At 41.0% G+C, this 18,176-nt stretch overlaps 2 protein-coding genes across 2 annotated transcripts; both read left to right on the top strand.

Moving 5' to 3' along the window:
* Positions 1-6,448: 6,448 nt before the first annotated feature.
* On the top strand, positions 6,449-9,841 carry LOC306771751 (zinc-binding protein A33-like). Its single transcript, XM_079261051.1, has 2 exons — positions 6,449-6,506; positions 8,295-9,841. Exon 2 carries the CDS (start codon positions 8,304-8,306, stop codon positions 9,633-9,635), a length of 1,332 nt encoding a protein of 443 aa, XP_079117177.1. The 5' UTR covers positions 6,449-6,506; positions 8,295-8,303; the 3' UTR covers positions 9,636-9,841.
* Positions 9,842-11,939: 2,098 nt separating this feature from the next.
* LOC306772823 (E3 ubiquitin-protein ligase TRIM21-like) lies at positions 11,940-15,779 on the top strand (the record flags this gene model as incomplete). Its single annotated transcript, XM_079262454.1, has 2 exons — positions 11,940-12,035; positions 14,573-15,779. The coding sequence occupies exon 2, from the start codon at positions 14,580-14,582 to the stop codon at positions 15,777-15,779; it is 1,200 nt and encodes a 399-aa protein (XP_079118580.1). The 5' UTR covers positions 11,940-12,035; positions 14,573-14,579.
* Between the last annotated feature and the right edge of the window lie 2,397 nt (positions 15,780-18,176).

Below are 18,176 nucleotides of genomic sequence, written 5' to 3'. Positions count from 1 at the left end.
GGTTGTAGACTCCGTCTCATGCTACCACTAGAGTGAAAGCATCGCCAGCATTCAAAAGTGACCAAAACATCAGCCAGAAAGCATCAGAACTAAGAAGTGGTCTGTGGTCACCACCTGCAGAACCACTCCTTTATTGGGTGTGCAGCCAGGACCACCTCTGCTTGAGGGACTATTGTTTCCCAAGTCTTGGGGTGGGGTCACTGGCATGATCCCACACTGCGAACATGTTTCACTCCATGTATTCGGCATGCTGACACACTCACTGAGTCATCCTGCAGGTTGACTCAGTAACAGACATTTTCGTTAATTTATTTTGAGGTGGGTTTCTGGATTTGTTCATTTCAGGTGCTCCTTACAGTTGCTGACTCTGTATTCTTGCGGGGGGACCAAGAGATGTCCTTTGTCTTTATGACGAAGGATAAAATTGATAATAGTTGATGTTTGTCAGATTGTGCTGTTAACAAATTTAAGAAATTAATTTAATCAAATTTATCCCCCAAGTGTTAATATGACAAAAAATAACATTCTGAGCTCTTCTCTGACACAGGTCGGTGAATTTGCTGACAGAGTTATAGCTTTAATGTGTATAACAATAGATAATATTGCTCCTCTAAAAAGAAGATAACCAGTCAGAAGAAGTGGGTTCTTTGGTTTTATTCACAGCTTCTAACATTAAGATAGACTTCAAGGTGTTTGGAAAGAAAATTGCATTCATGTGTTCTCGAAGACTGTCACATAGTCTGGAAAGAAAGTTTATTAGTTTTGGTTTTTTTTTGGTTTTTTTTTTCCAAAAAGCCCTGCGTAAGACTAAAACAGATTATTATTCATCACTGATAGAAGAGATACAAGAACAATCCCAGGTTTCTGTTCACCACTGTAGCCAGGCTGACTAAGAGCTGTAGTGTTGTTGAGCCAAGTATTCCTTTAAACCTCAACTGTGATGACTTCATGAGTTTCTTCTTAAACAAAATAGTTTCTATTAGAGAAAAAATCTGTAATATTCTTCTCACTATTGATAAGGTGTATTTTGCAGCACCCTTAGAGACGTCTGTAGGAACTGACAGCTGCTGTCAAACATCTACTAAAAAAACCGACTCAGGATCCAGGAGTTTTAGCTAATTATAGACCGATAACCAATCTCCACTTCTTGTCAAAAATTCTTGAGAAAACAGTTTCAACCCAATTATGTGCCCATCTGAGCAGACACAATCTGTTTTCAGTCAGGATTTAGAGCTCATCATAGCACTGAGACACCACTGGTGAAAGTCACTTACGATGTTCTCATGCCTTAAGATAAAGGACTTCTGCCTATACTTGTCCTGCTAGATCTTGACTCGGCTGGAACAGATTTTTGGGATTAAAGAGACGGCATTAGACTGGTTTCAGTCATATTTCTCTGATATGTTTCAGTTTGAAAAAAAAAAAAAAAAATTCACGATAGTGTTTTCCTTATTTCACAATTTTATTGTCATATTAGATATCTGCCTGTTATTAAATTTATGTTTATTTAAAAATGTTGTAATTATTTATTTAATTGTGAATAAAATGGCCTTCCATACATAACACATTACTATGTAAAAACTGTAATAGATCAATATAAAGATAAATAAAACTTAATCATCTGATATACATATAGCTCCTTTTGGCTTTTGTTTTCCTACTTTTACTCCTTTCTGAATTGTAATTGTTTAATCTTTTTCTGTTAATGCTTTTATGTTATTTATCTCAGTTATACAACGCTTTGTTTTTCTGCAATGACTGGTGTTAAAGTTATTTTCATACCCTTTATCTACAACACATTCTCAGTAACAAGTTTATCATTAAGTATCCCAAATTTGTTAAAACAATAACACTGTGGATAGCGTTTAATTTCTGGAGGATGACTATCTGACGGTAGCATAAACATCCTGCAGCTCCATCTACTGGTGGTGGAGGCAAACCTCATCCTCATCACAGGCATGTTCCTGTTGGGCCAACCTGCTTTTTGGCTTAACAGATTTTATTTATTGGTCTGACTGGGCCTTATAACTCATTAAATTAACAAAAAATGTAAACAATATCTTCTTTCCGTGTGGTTACTGTACCTGTGAAATAAATGCTTTCATTCAGCACACAACTTTCTTTCTTTACAATTAGCCATGAAACACATAGTTCTTAACTTAACTTACAACAGGCAGATACTTTAAACCGGTTCCTGTTCTGTACCAGTGGAGCAAGATATCTGTCTAGACTGAGGAAAGGAATATTTATTCAAAGAAGGCGAAGCCATGTTCCCTTCAATGCACGGCTGTACAGAGTTCCTCGAGGCTCCTGATGCTGTCAAGCTATCTTGGTTATGTGGAAGATAGTGAAAAGCGAGACGGAAGCAGGTTGAGTCTAGCGCTTTAGTTCTTCCACCTTTTCTTTTGGAGGAGGTTGTTTTTCAGGAGGTTGTTTTTCAAGAGCTTTGAAAAACAACCTCCTCCAACCGCAAACTGGAGTCAGCTGTTCGAAATGCCTGAACCTCCGAGTCAACCTGCTGGTCGGCAGACATCTCTGCATTGTCAACACCCAAATGAACAGCAGTGACGGGAGCACGCGACAGGCAGTCAGCTACCAAGTTATCCTTCCCAGCCACGTGGCGAATGTCAGTAGTAAACTCGGAAATCGACAAAAGGTGTCGTTGACCACGGCTCAGAGGTTTTAGCCATGGCGAAGGTAAGCGGTTTGTGGTCCACAAAAGCGGTGAAATCACGGCCCTCCAACAGGAACCAGAAATGACGTGTCGCAAGGAAAAGGGCCAACAGCTCTCTGTCAAAGGCACTGTACCTCCTCTCTGAGTCCCGCAGGTTGCCAGGACCCCTCCACCCACTGCTCACAAACCGCACCAACTGCATAGTCGGATGCATCTGTGGTTAGAGCTACAGGCGCAGTAGGATCAGGGTGTGCCAACATAGCTGCGCTGGTAAGCGCCTTCTTGGCATCGTCAAAGGCGCGTAACCTCTCTGGGGTCCACTTGATGGTCTGGTCACCCTTCTTGCCGCGCAATGCCTCATACAAAGGGTGCATAATGTGGGTCGCCTGAGGGATGAAGTGGTTGTAAAAATTCACCATGCCCAAAAATTCATGCAAGGGCTTCACAGCAGAAGGGCATGGAAAAGCAGAAACCGCTTTGACCTTAGTGGGAAGCAGCACAGCACCCAGTCGTGACACAAGGGTGTCCCAAGAAATCAATCTCTGACAGTCCAAACTGGCACTTTGCAGGGTTGACAATCAGGCCATGGTCACTGAGGCGCCTGAAAAGTTGACGGAGGTGTGACAAGTGCTTCTCTTCAGAAGCACTGGTCACCAGAATGTCGTCCAAATAAACAAACAAAAAGGGCACGTCCCGCAGCACAGAATCCATCAGGCGTTGGAACGTCTGTGCTGCTCCCTTCAAGCCAAATGGCATCCTCAAAAACTCAAAGATTCCAAAAGGAGTTATCACTGCCGTCTTGGGGATGTCATCAGGATGGACCGGCACCTGGTGATAACCGCGCACCAAATCGACTTTGGAAAAAATGCAGGCCCCTGCAAGGTGTGCAGAAAAATCCTGAATGTGGGGGACAGGGTATCTGTCATTGGTCGTAGCGTTGTTCAAGCGCCGAAAATCCCCACATGGGCGCCAACCCCCGTCAGCTTTGGGGACCATATGCAGGGGTGAAGCCCACGGACTGTCAGAGCAGCGCACAATACCCAGCCGTTCCATGTTGGCAAACTCATCCTTAGCGATGGCCAACTTGGCAGCATCCAGACGGCGCACACGTGCAAAAACCGGAGGCCCGACCGTGGTGATGTAATGCTCAACCCCATGTTTAGTCACTGCAGCTGAGAACGCAGGAACAGTAAGCGAGTGGAACTCGGCGAGGAGACACTGAAACCTGTCTCCTTAGGCTAGCATATTAGCAAGAAGTGGCCCCGCCCTACCCAGTGAGCACGGATAGGAGTCAAAAGATACAGCATCATCAAACATCTGTTAGCCACATCATCCAAAAGTCTAAATGCACATAAAAAATCTGCACCCAGAATAGGAATTGACACAGCAGCCACAACAAAGTCCCAGGTAAACACACGACCACAAAAACCTACAGTCATGGACCTGACGCCATAAGTGCGGATCGGAGTACCATTAGCAGCGTCCAACGGCGGTCCATGTCCATATCCTGATGAGTCCGCTGAAGAAGGAGGCACGATGCTCCGCTGCGCTCCTGAGTCCACAGGGAAACGACGTCCGGAGGCGCTGTCCTCAATGAACAGCACCTTTTTGTTTCCGCCGGTGCAGGATGCTGCTAGCAAGCGCCGGCCAGTCCATTTCCCGGCGGCTGGAAGGTGCAGGGTGGGACACAATCGCGAGCTTTCACTCCAAAGCGGTGATGGTAGAAGCACAGGTTGCCCTCCTTCATACGACGATCCGTGACGGCAGCCACACCCGCGACGTCCTCCTCCGGCGTTCCTGGCAACAGTGCGTGAACAGACAGATGGTGGGACGCCAGTAAAAGCCTGTCTGCTTCTTTAGCGAAACTCCGGTAGTCCTTCGTGCGGATCAGGGGTGAGCAGGCCAGTGCAGTGCGCACCGGGGGCGGAAGCTGACGCAAAAACAGGTGGGTGAAAAGAAACGAACTGTCCCTGGATCCGAGGAGTGCCAACATGTTCTCCATCAATTCAGAAGGCTTGCTGTCCCCTAGGCCTGTCAGGGACAGAAGGCGGTCGGCCCGCTTGATGTCAGAGAGCTGGTACAGCTGCAGCAAAGCTCTCTTCAGAGCCGCATACTTGTCCGATTGTGGTGGGTCCCAGAGCAAACCCATTAACCTGCGGGTAGAGGCTGAATCCAAAGCCGTGACGACATGAAAATACTTCATGTCGTCCACGGTTATGCCGCGCAGGTGGAAATGAGCCTCGACATGCTGGAACCAAGGCTCGGGATCGTGCTGCCAAAAATCCGGGAGTTTCACCGTAGCCGCAAAAACAGCTGGGGACGGCGCAGCCATGGCGGCAGACAAGTCATGGTCCACAGACATGCTTCAGATGTCCAACGTCGGGGTCACCAATGTGGAAGATAGTGAAAAGCGAGACGGAAGCAGGTTGAGTCTAGCGCTTTAGTTCTTCCACCTTTTCTTTTGAACCAGAGAACAAGAGCGTGATATAGGCGGGCAAACAGCAACTTCCTCCTCTTAACTGGAACTCCTTCATAATAATAGCTCCTTGTGTGTGAGACCAAATATTAACCACCACAGTTAAAATGATATTGGGGACAGTGCTTCTGTGCTGGCTGACTGGGCTGGTGGGTTTCCTCTTCAAAGAGGATGACCAGGTGGTGTGTTCCAACTGCATAAGGATCACACTATAAAGCCCCTCTGGTAAGGTCTGTTCAGCGGACCTGAACAGGAGGGCCCATCGGAGAGTCCAACCTAGGTCCGAAGAAGAGCAGTGTGGTTTTTGGTACTCATTATAAAACAGTGGACTAGATCTACATGCTGCAGGGTCCTGGAGAAGGTTGCACAACCAGTTTGCTTGTGCTTTGTGGAAATGGAGAACGCATTTGACCATGTCATCTAGGTAAACTTGTAGGGGGTGCTCCAGGAGCATCGAGTTCCACACAACCCTTGCATGAGTATTCCAGTCTCTGTATGACTGGTGCCAAAGTCTGGTCCATATTGCTGGCAGAAAGTCAAACTCATTTCTATTGGGGGCTGGACTCCTACAAGGCTGTCCTGTGATCATAACCTTCACTGAGTGATTTTATGTATAGCTCAGGTATGGACAGGCTCCCATTTGATGGTGTCAGAATTTGCTCTCTGCCTTTTGCAGATGATGAGGTTCTGTTGGCTTCAACAGGACGTGATCTCCAGCTCTCACTGGAGAAATTCGCAGCTGAGTGTGAACGGGCTGGGATGAAGATCGGCACCTCCAAATCCGAGACCATGGTCCTCCATTGGAAAAGGGTAGAGTGTCCTCTCCGGGTCAGAATGGACGTCCTGCTCCAACTGAAGTTCAAGCATCTTGGGGTCTTGTTCTCAAGTGAGAGAAGACTGGGCTTCCCTGCTCAGGATGCTACCCCCAGATACTTAGTAAGAAAAAGGATGGATGGATGTTTCAATATGTAATAACTTTGAATCTGTATTACGGATTTAACATGTTAAACAGTCTGTGAGTAACTTGGATATTTGTAAAAGTGACTGATGAAAATGAGTGACGTTACCTCTTGTGCAAAGGAAAACTACTGCAGATTCATCCAAACAACAGTACTTCAACTTCTTCCACTGTTTAACTGGACGACAGTATCACCTGATCAGCTACAGAGGGAGCTGACATACTACTTAAACACAGACACACATGCGTCGCTATTAAAAGACATGAATCTGCCCCCCTCCACTCCCCCTTTTTGGGCTGTAGGAACATGAGAAGCAACTTGGTGAGTTCAGGTCAGTCACAAGCTCTTGCTGTAACACACTTTCATTTTCACTCTGCAGCTGCTGTTCAAAAAATAGGTGAGTACAGCTGATGATTATAGAAGAGAAACATAAAAAGAATTACTTTTACTTTTACAACCTTTTATTTCAAAAAGAAAAAAAATCAGCTGAACATTTGGTTGCGTTGTACATAAGCCGTATGACATACTGTAGGCCTAAGCATGTGAGAAGGATCACATCTCCCTGACAAATGAAACAGGGATTTTTAGGATAATAACTAGTGTGAATGACTACCTGCCAGTCCTGTCATCCTCCGACACAAGTCGTAGCTCATCATATTCCACAACTGCTTAACTGAACGGAAATTTGTATATCCGTATGCATTCATATTTTCACTATAATTATAGCTTATTAAACTACTTCTGAGCATTTGCAGATTTCTCTTTTAGTATTGTGAGGTTGTGTCTTGTGACCTTCTGTCCTGCAGGTTTTAGAGCTTTCAGATGATCGTTGACAGACTTGTGCAGAACTTTTCTTTTGAGTGTGGTGTGTTGTCGCTAAGAAACATTTAAAACTAGGAGGACAGGAGTTTACAAGGAACAGAGTTGGTGTTTCTGCAAGAGACTTTGCAAAAGCAGTTATAGGAGCTGTAATATTATCTCCAGTTTTATAGTAACAATGAGTGTGCTCCAAAAAGAAACTCCAGAAAAAAAATCTGTTTGACAAAACAAAATATTACTTTACAGAAAACATCCCATGCCTTCTGGAGGAAAATAAAGCAGATAACAGACAAACTAAAAAAAAAAACCCATCGCTGTCTCTGTTGAAATAAAAACTCTTTCAATTTGAGGTGGGCTTATACAACCTTATATTCTCTGTGGCAAAGTCTATTTTTATTTTAACGTATATTCATATTCTCTTCATCTGGAAGTTTTTACTTCTCAATGCACAGGGCAATGTCTAGATCACCAAACTCACATATCTGATGGACATTTTCATTGAGCTAAACAAACTTAATAGGTATATACAAGGTTGGAGTATCAGCTGTATCGTGGTCACTTTGCATCCATTTGTGGGTATTTAGTCTGAAAACATTTAAGACCCTTGTCTTAGAGGCATGTTTAGGCTGATTCTACAACTACTATACCAAGCTGAACTATATACTTCATTCATTAGTATTTATGTTTTCCCTTGTGACACATTGTCAGATTAATTTAATAATTTAATAAAAAGTAGAAAATGAATATTTTGTTTCATTTGGAGCTAAAATCGTAACAGAATTTTTTTTCTGACAAATTAAATTAGGAACACGGTAAACTTGAAAACCTCCAATTAAAACCAATGACCAATAAAGGTGCGTATCAAGCCTTGGTGGGCCCTGCAGCGGTGACACTAACCGACCTTACACAGATGTCACCAGTATAAATCCAGCTTAAGACCTTACCTTAGTTGAAAACAAAATTGAACAATCCGAATTCTCTCAGTAAAATGGAAAAAGAAAACAAATGGCAAAGTCAGCCCTCGGAGGCTGCGGTCTTGCAGATTTTAGATGTTTCCTGCTGCTGCACATTAATGAAATTAAATGGTTTACATGCTTGGATAAAACTTGTCAACCAGCCATTGAGGAAAGCCATTTCATTTGAATCAGGTATGATGGAGCAGGGAAAGATCTAACATCTGCAAGCCTGCGGCCCTTGAGGACAGTAGCTGGATAACCCTGACCAAAACATTTTCATACTACCTGAGGAAAATGGAACGGACCATTTAAGTTTCAGCCATATTTAAGTAGACAGACACCTTGGATTCATGATGCCATCAGAACAGAAGCAGTGTGCTCTGACAAGAAGCTCATCTTTCTCTTTTCAGATTGCAGACATGTCTGCCAGCAGCCACAGTTCCGAAGATCAGTTTCTGTGCTCCATCTGTCTGGATGTGTTCACCGATCCAGTCAGCACACCATGCGGACACAACTTCTGCAAAAAATGCATCAATAAGCACTGGGATATGGATGACAGGCACCAGTGCCCCATCTGCAAAGAGATGTTTTACCCAAAACCTAAGCTGCAGGTCAACAATTTAATTGCTGAGTTGGCTGATGAGTTCAGACGCTCCGCTGCAGATACTGTCCCACAGCAACAAGCTGACCAACCACAGGAAGTTCCCACTGGAACCTCAAGTAAATCCTGGACTCTCTGGGTAGCAGGGGCATGCCTTTTCGTTGTTTTTTCTGGCATGATGCATAACCTTCGTCTGAAAGAAGAACAGCAAGGACAGTTGGTGAAAGCTGAGGTTGAAATCGATCAACTAATTCAGCAAAGTCAACTGAAGATAGCAGAGACCAAACTGTCAGTGGCGAACAGTAAGAAAGACACGTACAGAAAGATAGCAGAGGGCGATCAGGCCGTCATGGCTCTCAGGGAGTTCTTACAGAGAAGCCACGCTGAGCTCACTGAGACGGTTAAAAAGAAGCAGAGAACAACAGAGATGAAGACTGAAGGCATCATTAGAGAGCTGGAGCAGCTCATCTGTGAGCTGAACGAGAGGAAGACAGAGGTGGAACAGATCTCTACTGCTCATCTGGAGCAGATGCTTCCTGAAAAGACAAAGAAGGAAATTCCCAAACTGCTGGCCAGAGATGAGCTGGAGAGGGTGCAGCGGCATGCCGTGGAAGTGACTCTGGATCCTGACACCGCTCATCCTCGCATTATCCTGTCTGATGATGGGAAACAAGTGAGGTTTGTAAGATTATGGAGAATTCTTCCAGACAACCCAGAGAGATTCTCCCAGTGTGTCAGTGTTTTAGGAAAGCAGAGTTTCTCTGCAGGCAAGTTTTACTTTGAGGTTCAAGTTAAAGGAAGGACCGAGTGGACTTTAGGAGTCGCCAAAGAGTCGATCAACAGGAAGGGACAAATGGCTCTGATGCCTCAGAATGGATACTGGACCATCTGTTTGAGAAATGGAAATGATTACAAAGCTCTTGCAGCTCCTGCAGTTGATCTCTCCCTTCAGTCTCCCCTGGAGAAAGTGGGGCTGTTTGTGGATTATGAGAAGGGAGTGATCTCCTTTTACGATGTAGATGTTCCATCTCAGATCTACTCCTTCACTGGCTGCTGCTTTACTGAGAGACTCTACCCTTATTTCAGCAGCCCCATTAATATTAAAAGTGACTTATCGCCACCTCTGATCATCACTGCTGTCAAACACTAAGTAGAGCAAAGCAAATGATCTGATTTTAATGTCCTCCTGCATCTTTTTGTGCTGTTTTTCTTTAAAGTGTTTCCTGACACCGTTGTGTTGTCTGTTTCATTTTGGCTGTTGTGAGTAACAGAACAACATATATATTGTTAAATAGTTGCCTCAAATTAAATATTAATTGATTTAGTTGTAATGTTTTAAATAAAAAAAGATGCTTACTTAAAACACAAATTCATGTGCTGCTTGTTTGATTTGATGCTTTTTCATAAAATCTAATCCAACTTTATTCACTTAGACTTAAAAAAAAGCACAAAGAACCAAAGTGCAGTACAAAACTGTAGTAAAAACATAAGTAATATGTAACCTAAAGCATAAAACTTCATATAAAGATGCAAGTCTTTTAATAAACAATGGCTTTTAAGAAGAAGCCTATCCAATATGGAGTGGCAGATTAGGGCTTTCTTTTAGCCTTGGGAACTCCCAGTAGAAGCTGATCAAGGTGAGGTAGAGTAGAGCAAGACCATTTAGGGATTTAAAAGCTAAATAGAACAAATTAAAAATCTTAAAATGAATCCTAAAATATGTAAGCTGAGATGTAGCCAGCAAACAAAGAAGAAAGTCACTGTGTGGCCCAGGGATGCAACTTCTGGGCTCCAGGACTTTTTCTTCAGCGCACAGACTGGCAGGTGTTCAGAGAGGCAGCTGCACGTGAGGAAGAGGCGGACCTGGAGGACTACACCTCATCTGTCATTAGCTTCATCTCCAAGTGCTGATGATGTCACCACCACCAGGGTAGTAACCTGCTATCCGAACCAGAAACCCTGGCTGAATGCTGATGTGAGAACTCTGCTGAAAGCTGGGGATGGTGCAGTCAGGGCAGGTGAAGCACCAGGGCTGAGAGAGGCGAGGAAAAGACTGGCTGCAGGTTACACCAAAGCTGTCAGCAAGTGGCTTTGTGTGTGCATGAAGCCTCCGGAAATGAACAGTTTTGCTGAAGAGCTTTCAGACTTTATCTGGCAGGTACTCAGCTCCATAACACCTGATCTAATACTCCCCAGATGTACAGGAAAATGATCTCTTGGACATTTCTATTTTCATGAAATAGGTGTATCACTACGGAAGCCGTATCTGAGACGCCATACAGGCATAGATGTATAGTAATGAAGTAGAATTACTTCACTACTGTACTTAAGTACTAAAATGTGGTATCTCAACTTTATTGAAGTATTACTTTTTCTCTCCTACTTCCACTTGTATTCCACTACATATTTTGGATCACTATAATACTTTTACTCCAATACATTTTTATTGTCTTGCGTCGTTATTCGTTACAACAGCAAAAAAGAAAAGAAAAAAAAAACAAAAAACACAATAGTAATATGTTTAAATCCATTATACTTGTAAGAGTGCGATGTGTATCGCCATAGACAATCTCTGTACGCAAAGTGCGTAACTTTAAAAAAAAAATAAAAAGAGTGGGACATCTTTCCTCTAGCAAAAGGATCTCTGGCAGCTTCGTTGAGCTCGAGTGATGAAGCGTCACGCAGCAAGTTAGCAGCAACATATGGCTCATGTTTTTATAAGTAAGCGACATAACTGTATAAAAGTGTGTGTGTGTGTGTGTGTGTGTGTGTGTGTGTGTGTGTGTGAGTGAGTGAGTCTTCGGAAGAGGTATCCAAAGAGACACATCCGCTACAGGGGAATCAACTAGACACTTTAGTTTTCACAGAAGAACTAGCTTACAAGTGGCCAACTTGCCTTTAGTTGCCATAAGTTATGGATGAAGAGAGATTTCTTTACATTTAAAAAAGAAAAAAAAACACATTTAAAGTATATTTACTAGTTTAAGAAGGAGAAAAAGCTATGGAGGGGAATGAACACACTTGATATGTGTTTTTTTTTCATGGATGTTCCTGTTCATGTACGACTGCTCCAGCAAAAGGATTTCTGAATGTCAGGGTAAAAGTTTGAAATTATAAACAATATGACATACAAAGCTGAACGTTGTATTGAATAACTACACAACACAATGCACTACTTTTACTTTCAGTACTTGAGTAAAATTTGAAAATAAACTACTTGTAATACTTAAGTACAAAAAATGTTGAATATTTTAGTACTTTTACTTAAGTTGGGCACTTCAAGAACACTTCAACTTCTATTCAAGTGACTGCATTCATAGAGTACTTGTACTTTTACTTCAATCTTGATTTTTAGTACTTTATACATGTCCACATACAGGTAACAAGGAGGGGCTTCAGAAAGCTTTTATTGCCACTCTGACATACTTTCATTTTCTGTTTTCTCTCGTAGTTCATCACCTGAGCAGTTGCTGAAGCCACATCTGTTTCTTTTGAGGATATTCATCGGTTTTTCTACATTTCCTCAACATTTCCTGTTTGCTGAACTAAGGTGAGTCCAGCTGAGGGGTTATGGCGTTATTCCAGAAAGGATGTTTACCGCGTGCTGCGATAAAGCCTGCGCTCGAGATTGCTGAATCCTCGGATGTTTTAACCCGCACGGTCGAGTCCAAAACCCGAATGTAAAGTAACAATTATGACCCGTCCGCCCCAGAGTGCACCTCGGTCCAATTGAAAACAACATTATGAAGCGTGAAAAGAATCTATTATCTGAATACTGGACAAAATTACTCCGGTCGTGAATACTTTTCAAAGATATCGCTGCGGGATAATCGCAAAAAGGGAAGATTTCACAGCAAATACACAGCCGAGGGGCGGAAAACAGGTTTGGGATGACGAACAGCGCTCGTGATGAGCTTCGACCGATACCACCAGAGGATGGAAAGCATCTCCCGGGGAGGGAGGAGGGGAGGAGAGGGAGGCTAAATCACCAGGGCACAGATGACTGGAAAGGAACTATATAAAGTCCATCTCCTGCACAAGTTGAAAGAGCCGTCTGGAAGTAGAATATTTGAAATAGAAAAGTTAACAAATACATGAAGCCAGAGGAGAGAACTGCCGATTTTTATTTTTTTATTTTTTTATTTTTTGTTCAGGGCACTCATTCGCCCCCCATAAGGTTTTATACATATACATATATATATATATATATATATATATATATATATATATATATATATATATATATATATATATATATATATGTATATATGTATATATATGTGTGTGTGTGTATATGTATATGTATATGTATGTATGTATGTTTGTACATGACGTGATCACGCTCGTGGCATTCCACAAATCATGAATAAAACCCCTAATAAGCTGTATTCATGGCATACGATTCCATATTTATTTATATAGATAAGCCTGAAAACCCAAGATTACCATTTAGTCTAGGTTAACATAACCAGCTAAACCAGTAAAGCTGCTTTGTGGAATACCCACCTCATTCCACATCTAAACAAAACTGTCTTGTTTATGTTTGTTTTTTGTTAGAAAAATCTTGACAAAAGTGTTTGCTGCTTTAAAATTTCCAAACCTGTTTGATTTCTTAGCATGTTGTTGCAGGATTTAAAAGTAATAGAAAAATTATAATTTATCTGAAAACCTTTGGCTCAGCTTCTCGGACTTATCATGCTTCTTTCCTCTCTACTTCCTGAGTCAGCCGTCTGATTGGCTGCTTTTCAGCAGCTTGCCCTTAAACAGGAAGACAGTTCAACTCTTTTATAGACTCAATAAACAAATAATAGAGAAAGCAAAATAAAGACAGTTGTTTAAAGAGTAAAATTTATGTCCTGTATGTTACTTCCTTTATACATCAGCCTCATGTGGTTTTAGGGGATATTAGATTTGTCAGATGATGTAAGGGTGGCTTGTTGGATTGTTTACTGCTGGAAATCACTTCTGCAAATATTTATAGAATGGTAATTTTCTGTCTTTCCAGACTTCCCTCTTGTTATTTGTTGCTGATATTGTAGGGAATCAAAACAAACCAACCAAAGGATATAAAATATGTGTGAAATTGCAGACATCCCTCTTTAGCTGAGAAAAAAAGGACAAAAAGCTCAAATAGAAAATCATTGTAGAGTTAAATCTACAACAGTGTTTCTTCAGATTTTTAAGAATTGATGGTTGTGTGTGATCATCAGTTTCTGAGTACTCAAACCAACAACCATGCCACGTTCAAAGTCACATAAATCCCCTTTTTTCCTCCTTCTGATGCTCAGTTTTAACTTCAGGAAGTTTTTCTTTACTTGGCTCTACATGACTAAATGCATTGTGTTGCTGCCATGATATTGGCTGGTATATGTATATATATATATATATATATATATATATATATATATATATATATATATACATATATATATATATATATATATATATATATATATATATATGTATATACATGTAAATATATATATATGTAAATATATATGTATATATATATATATATATACATGTAAATATATATATATATATATATACATGTAAATATATATATATATATATATATATACATATATATGTATATATATACATATATATATATATATATATATATGTGTGTGTATGTGTGTGTGTGTGCGTGTGTGTGTGTATTAGGGCTGTGACAGTATGCTTTTGCCCCGGTTCGATTTGATTTGATTCAATTCCGATTTTTTGGGAGCCGATTCAATTTAAATTGCGTATTTAAATAGGCGATATATCATATATATATACATATATAATTTTTCTTGATTTCAAGAAAAATAGAAAAAACAACACAGTATCCACATCATCATTCTGCTGTTATAATGCCCAAGAAGACAAGTAAAAAGATCAATAAAAATTACCAAAATTTTATAGTGGAGTCACTTTATTTATTTGAATTTTTTTTTAACAAAAAAAAATCTTATTTTAAAATTGTGAAGCAAAAAATGACAATTTTCAATTTTTTTTTCACACGCTTCTGCTTTGTAATTTAAAACAAAGAAAACAATGTAATTATTTGTGTGATTTGTTGAATCTTTTCTGTTCACACAGTGCAGGCATGTCTGCTGTCGGCCGGCTGCTGACTGAAGATCAGCTTCTGTGCTCCATCTGTCTGGATGTGTTCACCGATCCAGTCAGCACACCGTGTGGACACAACTTCTGCAAAGCTTGCATCACTCAACATCTGAGTAAGGACGTCCCGTTTCAGTGTCCCTTATGTCAGAAAATGTTTTTCCCCAAACCGGAGCTGCAGGTCAACATGTTGATCACAGAGATAGTAGATGTGTGGAGACGGTCTGCTGGTGCAGGGAGACCAGAACAACGAGCTGCTGATCCAGGAAACCTTCAGTGTGACTCCTGCTCTGAAACGAAGAGGAAAGCCCTGGTTTTCTGTGTGCTTTTGACATTTGTCTGTGTTGTTCTCTCCCAAACAAGACAAGAGCTCCCCCTCAAACAGGAAAACCTTCAGGGAGTGATTGAGGACATTCAACAGAAAATGGAAGAGGTCAAACGGTCGTTGCAGCTCAGTAAAGAAGATGCATGTGCTTTCAAACCTCTAAAGGAATCTGTTGTCGCAGTCCTGAACGAGCTTGCCGAGAAGCAGCGAACATCAGAGATGGAGCTGGAGCAGAAATTTGCAGAGACGATGAAGAGGGAAATTCCCAAACTACTCATGAGGGTGGAGCTGATGAGGGCCCAGCGCTACGCAGTGGATGTGACTCTGGACCCTGAAACAGCGTATTCTGAACTCATACTATCTGATGATGGGAAACAGGTCAGATGCTGTGATTCCAGGAGGAGAGTTTATGACAGCCCAAAGAGGTTTACGTATTCCGTTTATGTTTTAGGAATACAGAGTTTCTTTTCAGGCAAATTTTACTTTGAGGTCCAGGTGAAAGAAAAGACCGAGTGGACTTTAGGAGTCGCCAAAGAGTCGGTGAACAGGAAAGGAGATGTGACACTGCGCCCTCAGAATGGATACTGGACCATATGTTTGAGAAACAGAAGTGATTACAGGGCTCTGGCCAGTCCTCCGGTGCGCCTCTCCCTGCTGTCTCCCCCAGAAAAAGTAGGGGTGTTTGTGGATTATGAGGAAGGTCTAGTCTTCTTCTATGACGTAGATGCTGCAGCTCTGATCTACTCTTTCACCGGCTGTACCTTCACAGAGAGGCTCCACCCATTTTTTGATCCCAGTCACAATGATAACAATGAAAACTTCGCCCCTCTGATCATCATCCCTGCCAATCCCATCGAGTAAAATAAAACAACTTTGTTGTGTCATTCTCCACAAAGGGGTGAAACAAAACAAAAAGGCTCATTTTGAGACAAACCTTTAAGAGAAGAAAGTCACAAACTATATGAGGGTGGATCACAGGGCTATAATAACCTTTACAAATTTCACAAACAGCTTATATAAAATGTATGTATGAGGGATAATTGTGGTTCAGAGATCAGCATCTCAGCAAGACGTTAGGCATGCCTAATAAAAACATTAACCTGGTTTCCATTCACCAGTGATGATGATCTAAAGGAATCTCTGAAAAACCTAGTTTTACTAACTTTTATTAAGTCAGTTAATACTGTCACAAGTGGGTGACAATATTGCCTATTTTTCTTTGATTGTAACAAACTTGTTCTTTAAAATTGCAGAACCATCTTAGTTTGAGCCCATTGGGCTGGATTTATACTTACACAACATCTGCATACAGTAGGATTAAGGCAAGATTAGTAGTCACTGTGCAGATTTTATGCATTAAGCACTTCTGAAAAGATACATTTTAAACCTGCATTTTAAGGTGTTTACATTTGGTGGAACTTTATTCTCCTCTTGAAGCCATTTGTTGCTTTTCATTGTTCAGTCTGGATTCTGATCTGGACTAGTTGGCCTGTGATTTTTATTACCGGTACATGTTTTTTTTCCAAATGCTTTGTTTTCACCATCGGTAATGGTTTTTATGTAAAGCCCTTTGAATTGTCATGTACATAAAATATGCTGTATAAATAAACTTTACTTGCTTAAAATTTCTCTTTATGGAAACTGAGAAGGGCATATAAATGTTTATTCCTTTGCAAGCATGACCTGAAGTGTCAATAACTGCAACCCACGTGATGCATAAATATACAATATGATGGCTCTGCCAGAATTCCTATCCCCTGTCTAACTTTTGTAATAAAATACCTAAATTCCTCATGTTTGCTGCAGTTATCAGGCTTAATATAAAGAATATATACAACATATCCAAACACATACAGGTAGGATATAGTGCTTTTGACTGTGTAGCCAGCCTTGGAAAGGACAGATTAATCTTTAATAGATATTACCATGTTGAAAAATCATGTGACTCATGAGAATAAATTAAATGAAAATATATTTAAATAAAAACTGGATTTTATTTTTTAAAGCAACATAGACCTACATTGCTACATGATGTTTCACATTTTCACTATAAAACTATCACACAACGTGATAGTTTTATTGCATGAGTCAAACTTCAACCTTATTTGTGGAGACAAATAACAATTGGTTGGACAGACAATAAGCTCAGTCTTGGATAGATTCAGCTGAAGGTGAGAGTCTTCATCCATCTGGAGAAATGAGCAAGGCAATAATATTCTCTAAAATAGTTGTGTTAGGTGGTGTTACGGTTTGTTTCTGGCTTCTTATGCATAACGCTGCTCTTTTCGGTGCGTGGTGGATCATAATCAAAGCATGAAGACAGTAAGTTGTCTTGAGCCTTCTCTTGGCATATTTATTTGAACTCCATGAACTGAATTTCATGCTTTTACTTCATCTCTATCCATCCGGTGTATCGCCATTACACTCAAGATCTGCTCATGTTGCAACAGTGACATCATCGGTAAGATGTAACTAACAAGAATTTACAAATTAAAAGCAAGAGCACAACTGCGAAATCCAGGATATAACACTTAACAGGTGAGAAAGAAAGGAAAAGTATCTCTTCATAGCAGTGGCAGGAGAAGCCATGAGAGCGCGCCAAATGAGGTGGTGTAAAGTGAAAAGAAAAGTGGGCCAAGAACCAATCCCTGAGGTACCACTGTGTTATGTTTATACACATACGTAACCCTTTTTAAGAAGCACAGACTCACGATAAAGTTCAACTGCTTCTTAACTGAATGAGTCAGATCAACCATGTTTTTTATGACACATCACACACACCATACAGCTTTAACAGTTGCACATCAGCACAACATAAAGTAGTGCTTATGACACTGAACTCAGTATGCAGAAGTTAAGAGTATTTCCAGCATTTCCAGGCGAGGCATTCAAAAGTTGGTCAACATGTCTGCGCCAGATGACGTAAGGCTCAACACTCACAGTATATGAGAGTGATCCAGTTTTTTGACAAGATCTCAGCTTTTTGCCTCTTGTCACCTTGCTTCCTATAGTCACTCACTGTTGTTGAGTGGGTGAACATTGTTTGTTTGAGACATGGCTTCGAATGTCCAGTTTCAAAAGATCAGAGCGAGATCTTAAATTCCTTCCCATGAACAGCATTGCAGTTGACTGTTCAGTAGTAGCATGTGGAGTGTTTCTGTAAACTAACAGAAAGTTGGCTATTTTCTGCTGCAGCGGCACTTCCTCCTTCCTACCCGCTTTCATTGACTGTTTAAAGGTTTGAATGAAACGCTCAAC

Source organism: Telmatherina bonti, assembly GCF_933228915.1.
Source record: "Telmatherina bonti genome assembly, chromosome: 3".
NCBI lineage: Eukaryota > Metazoa > Chordata > Actinopteri > Atheriniformes > Telmatherinidae > Telmatherina > Telmatherina bonti.
This window is presented reverse-complemented; position numbering and strand designations above follow the sequence as displayed.

Excerpts from the sequence above, each read along its gene's own strand:
- LOC306771751 (XM_079261051.1), top strand. The coding sequence starts at position 8,304 with ATGTCTGCCAGCAGCCACAGTTCCGAAGATCAGTTTCTGTGCTCCATC.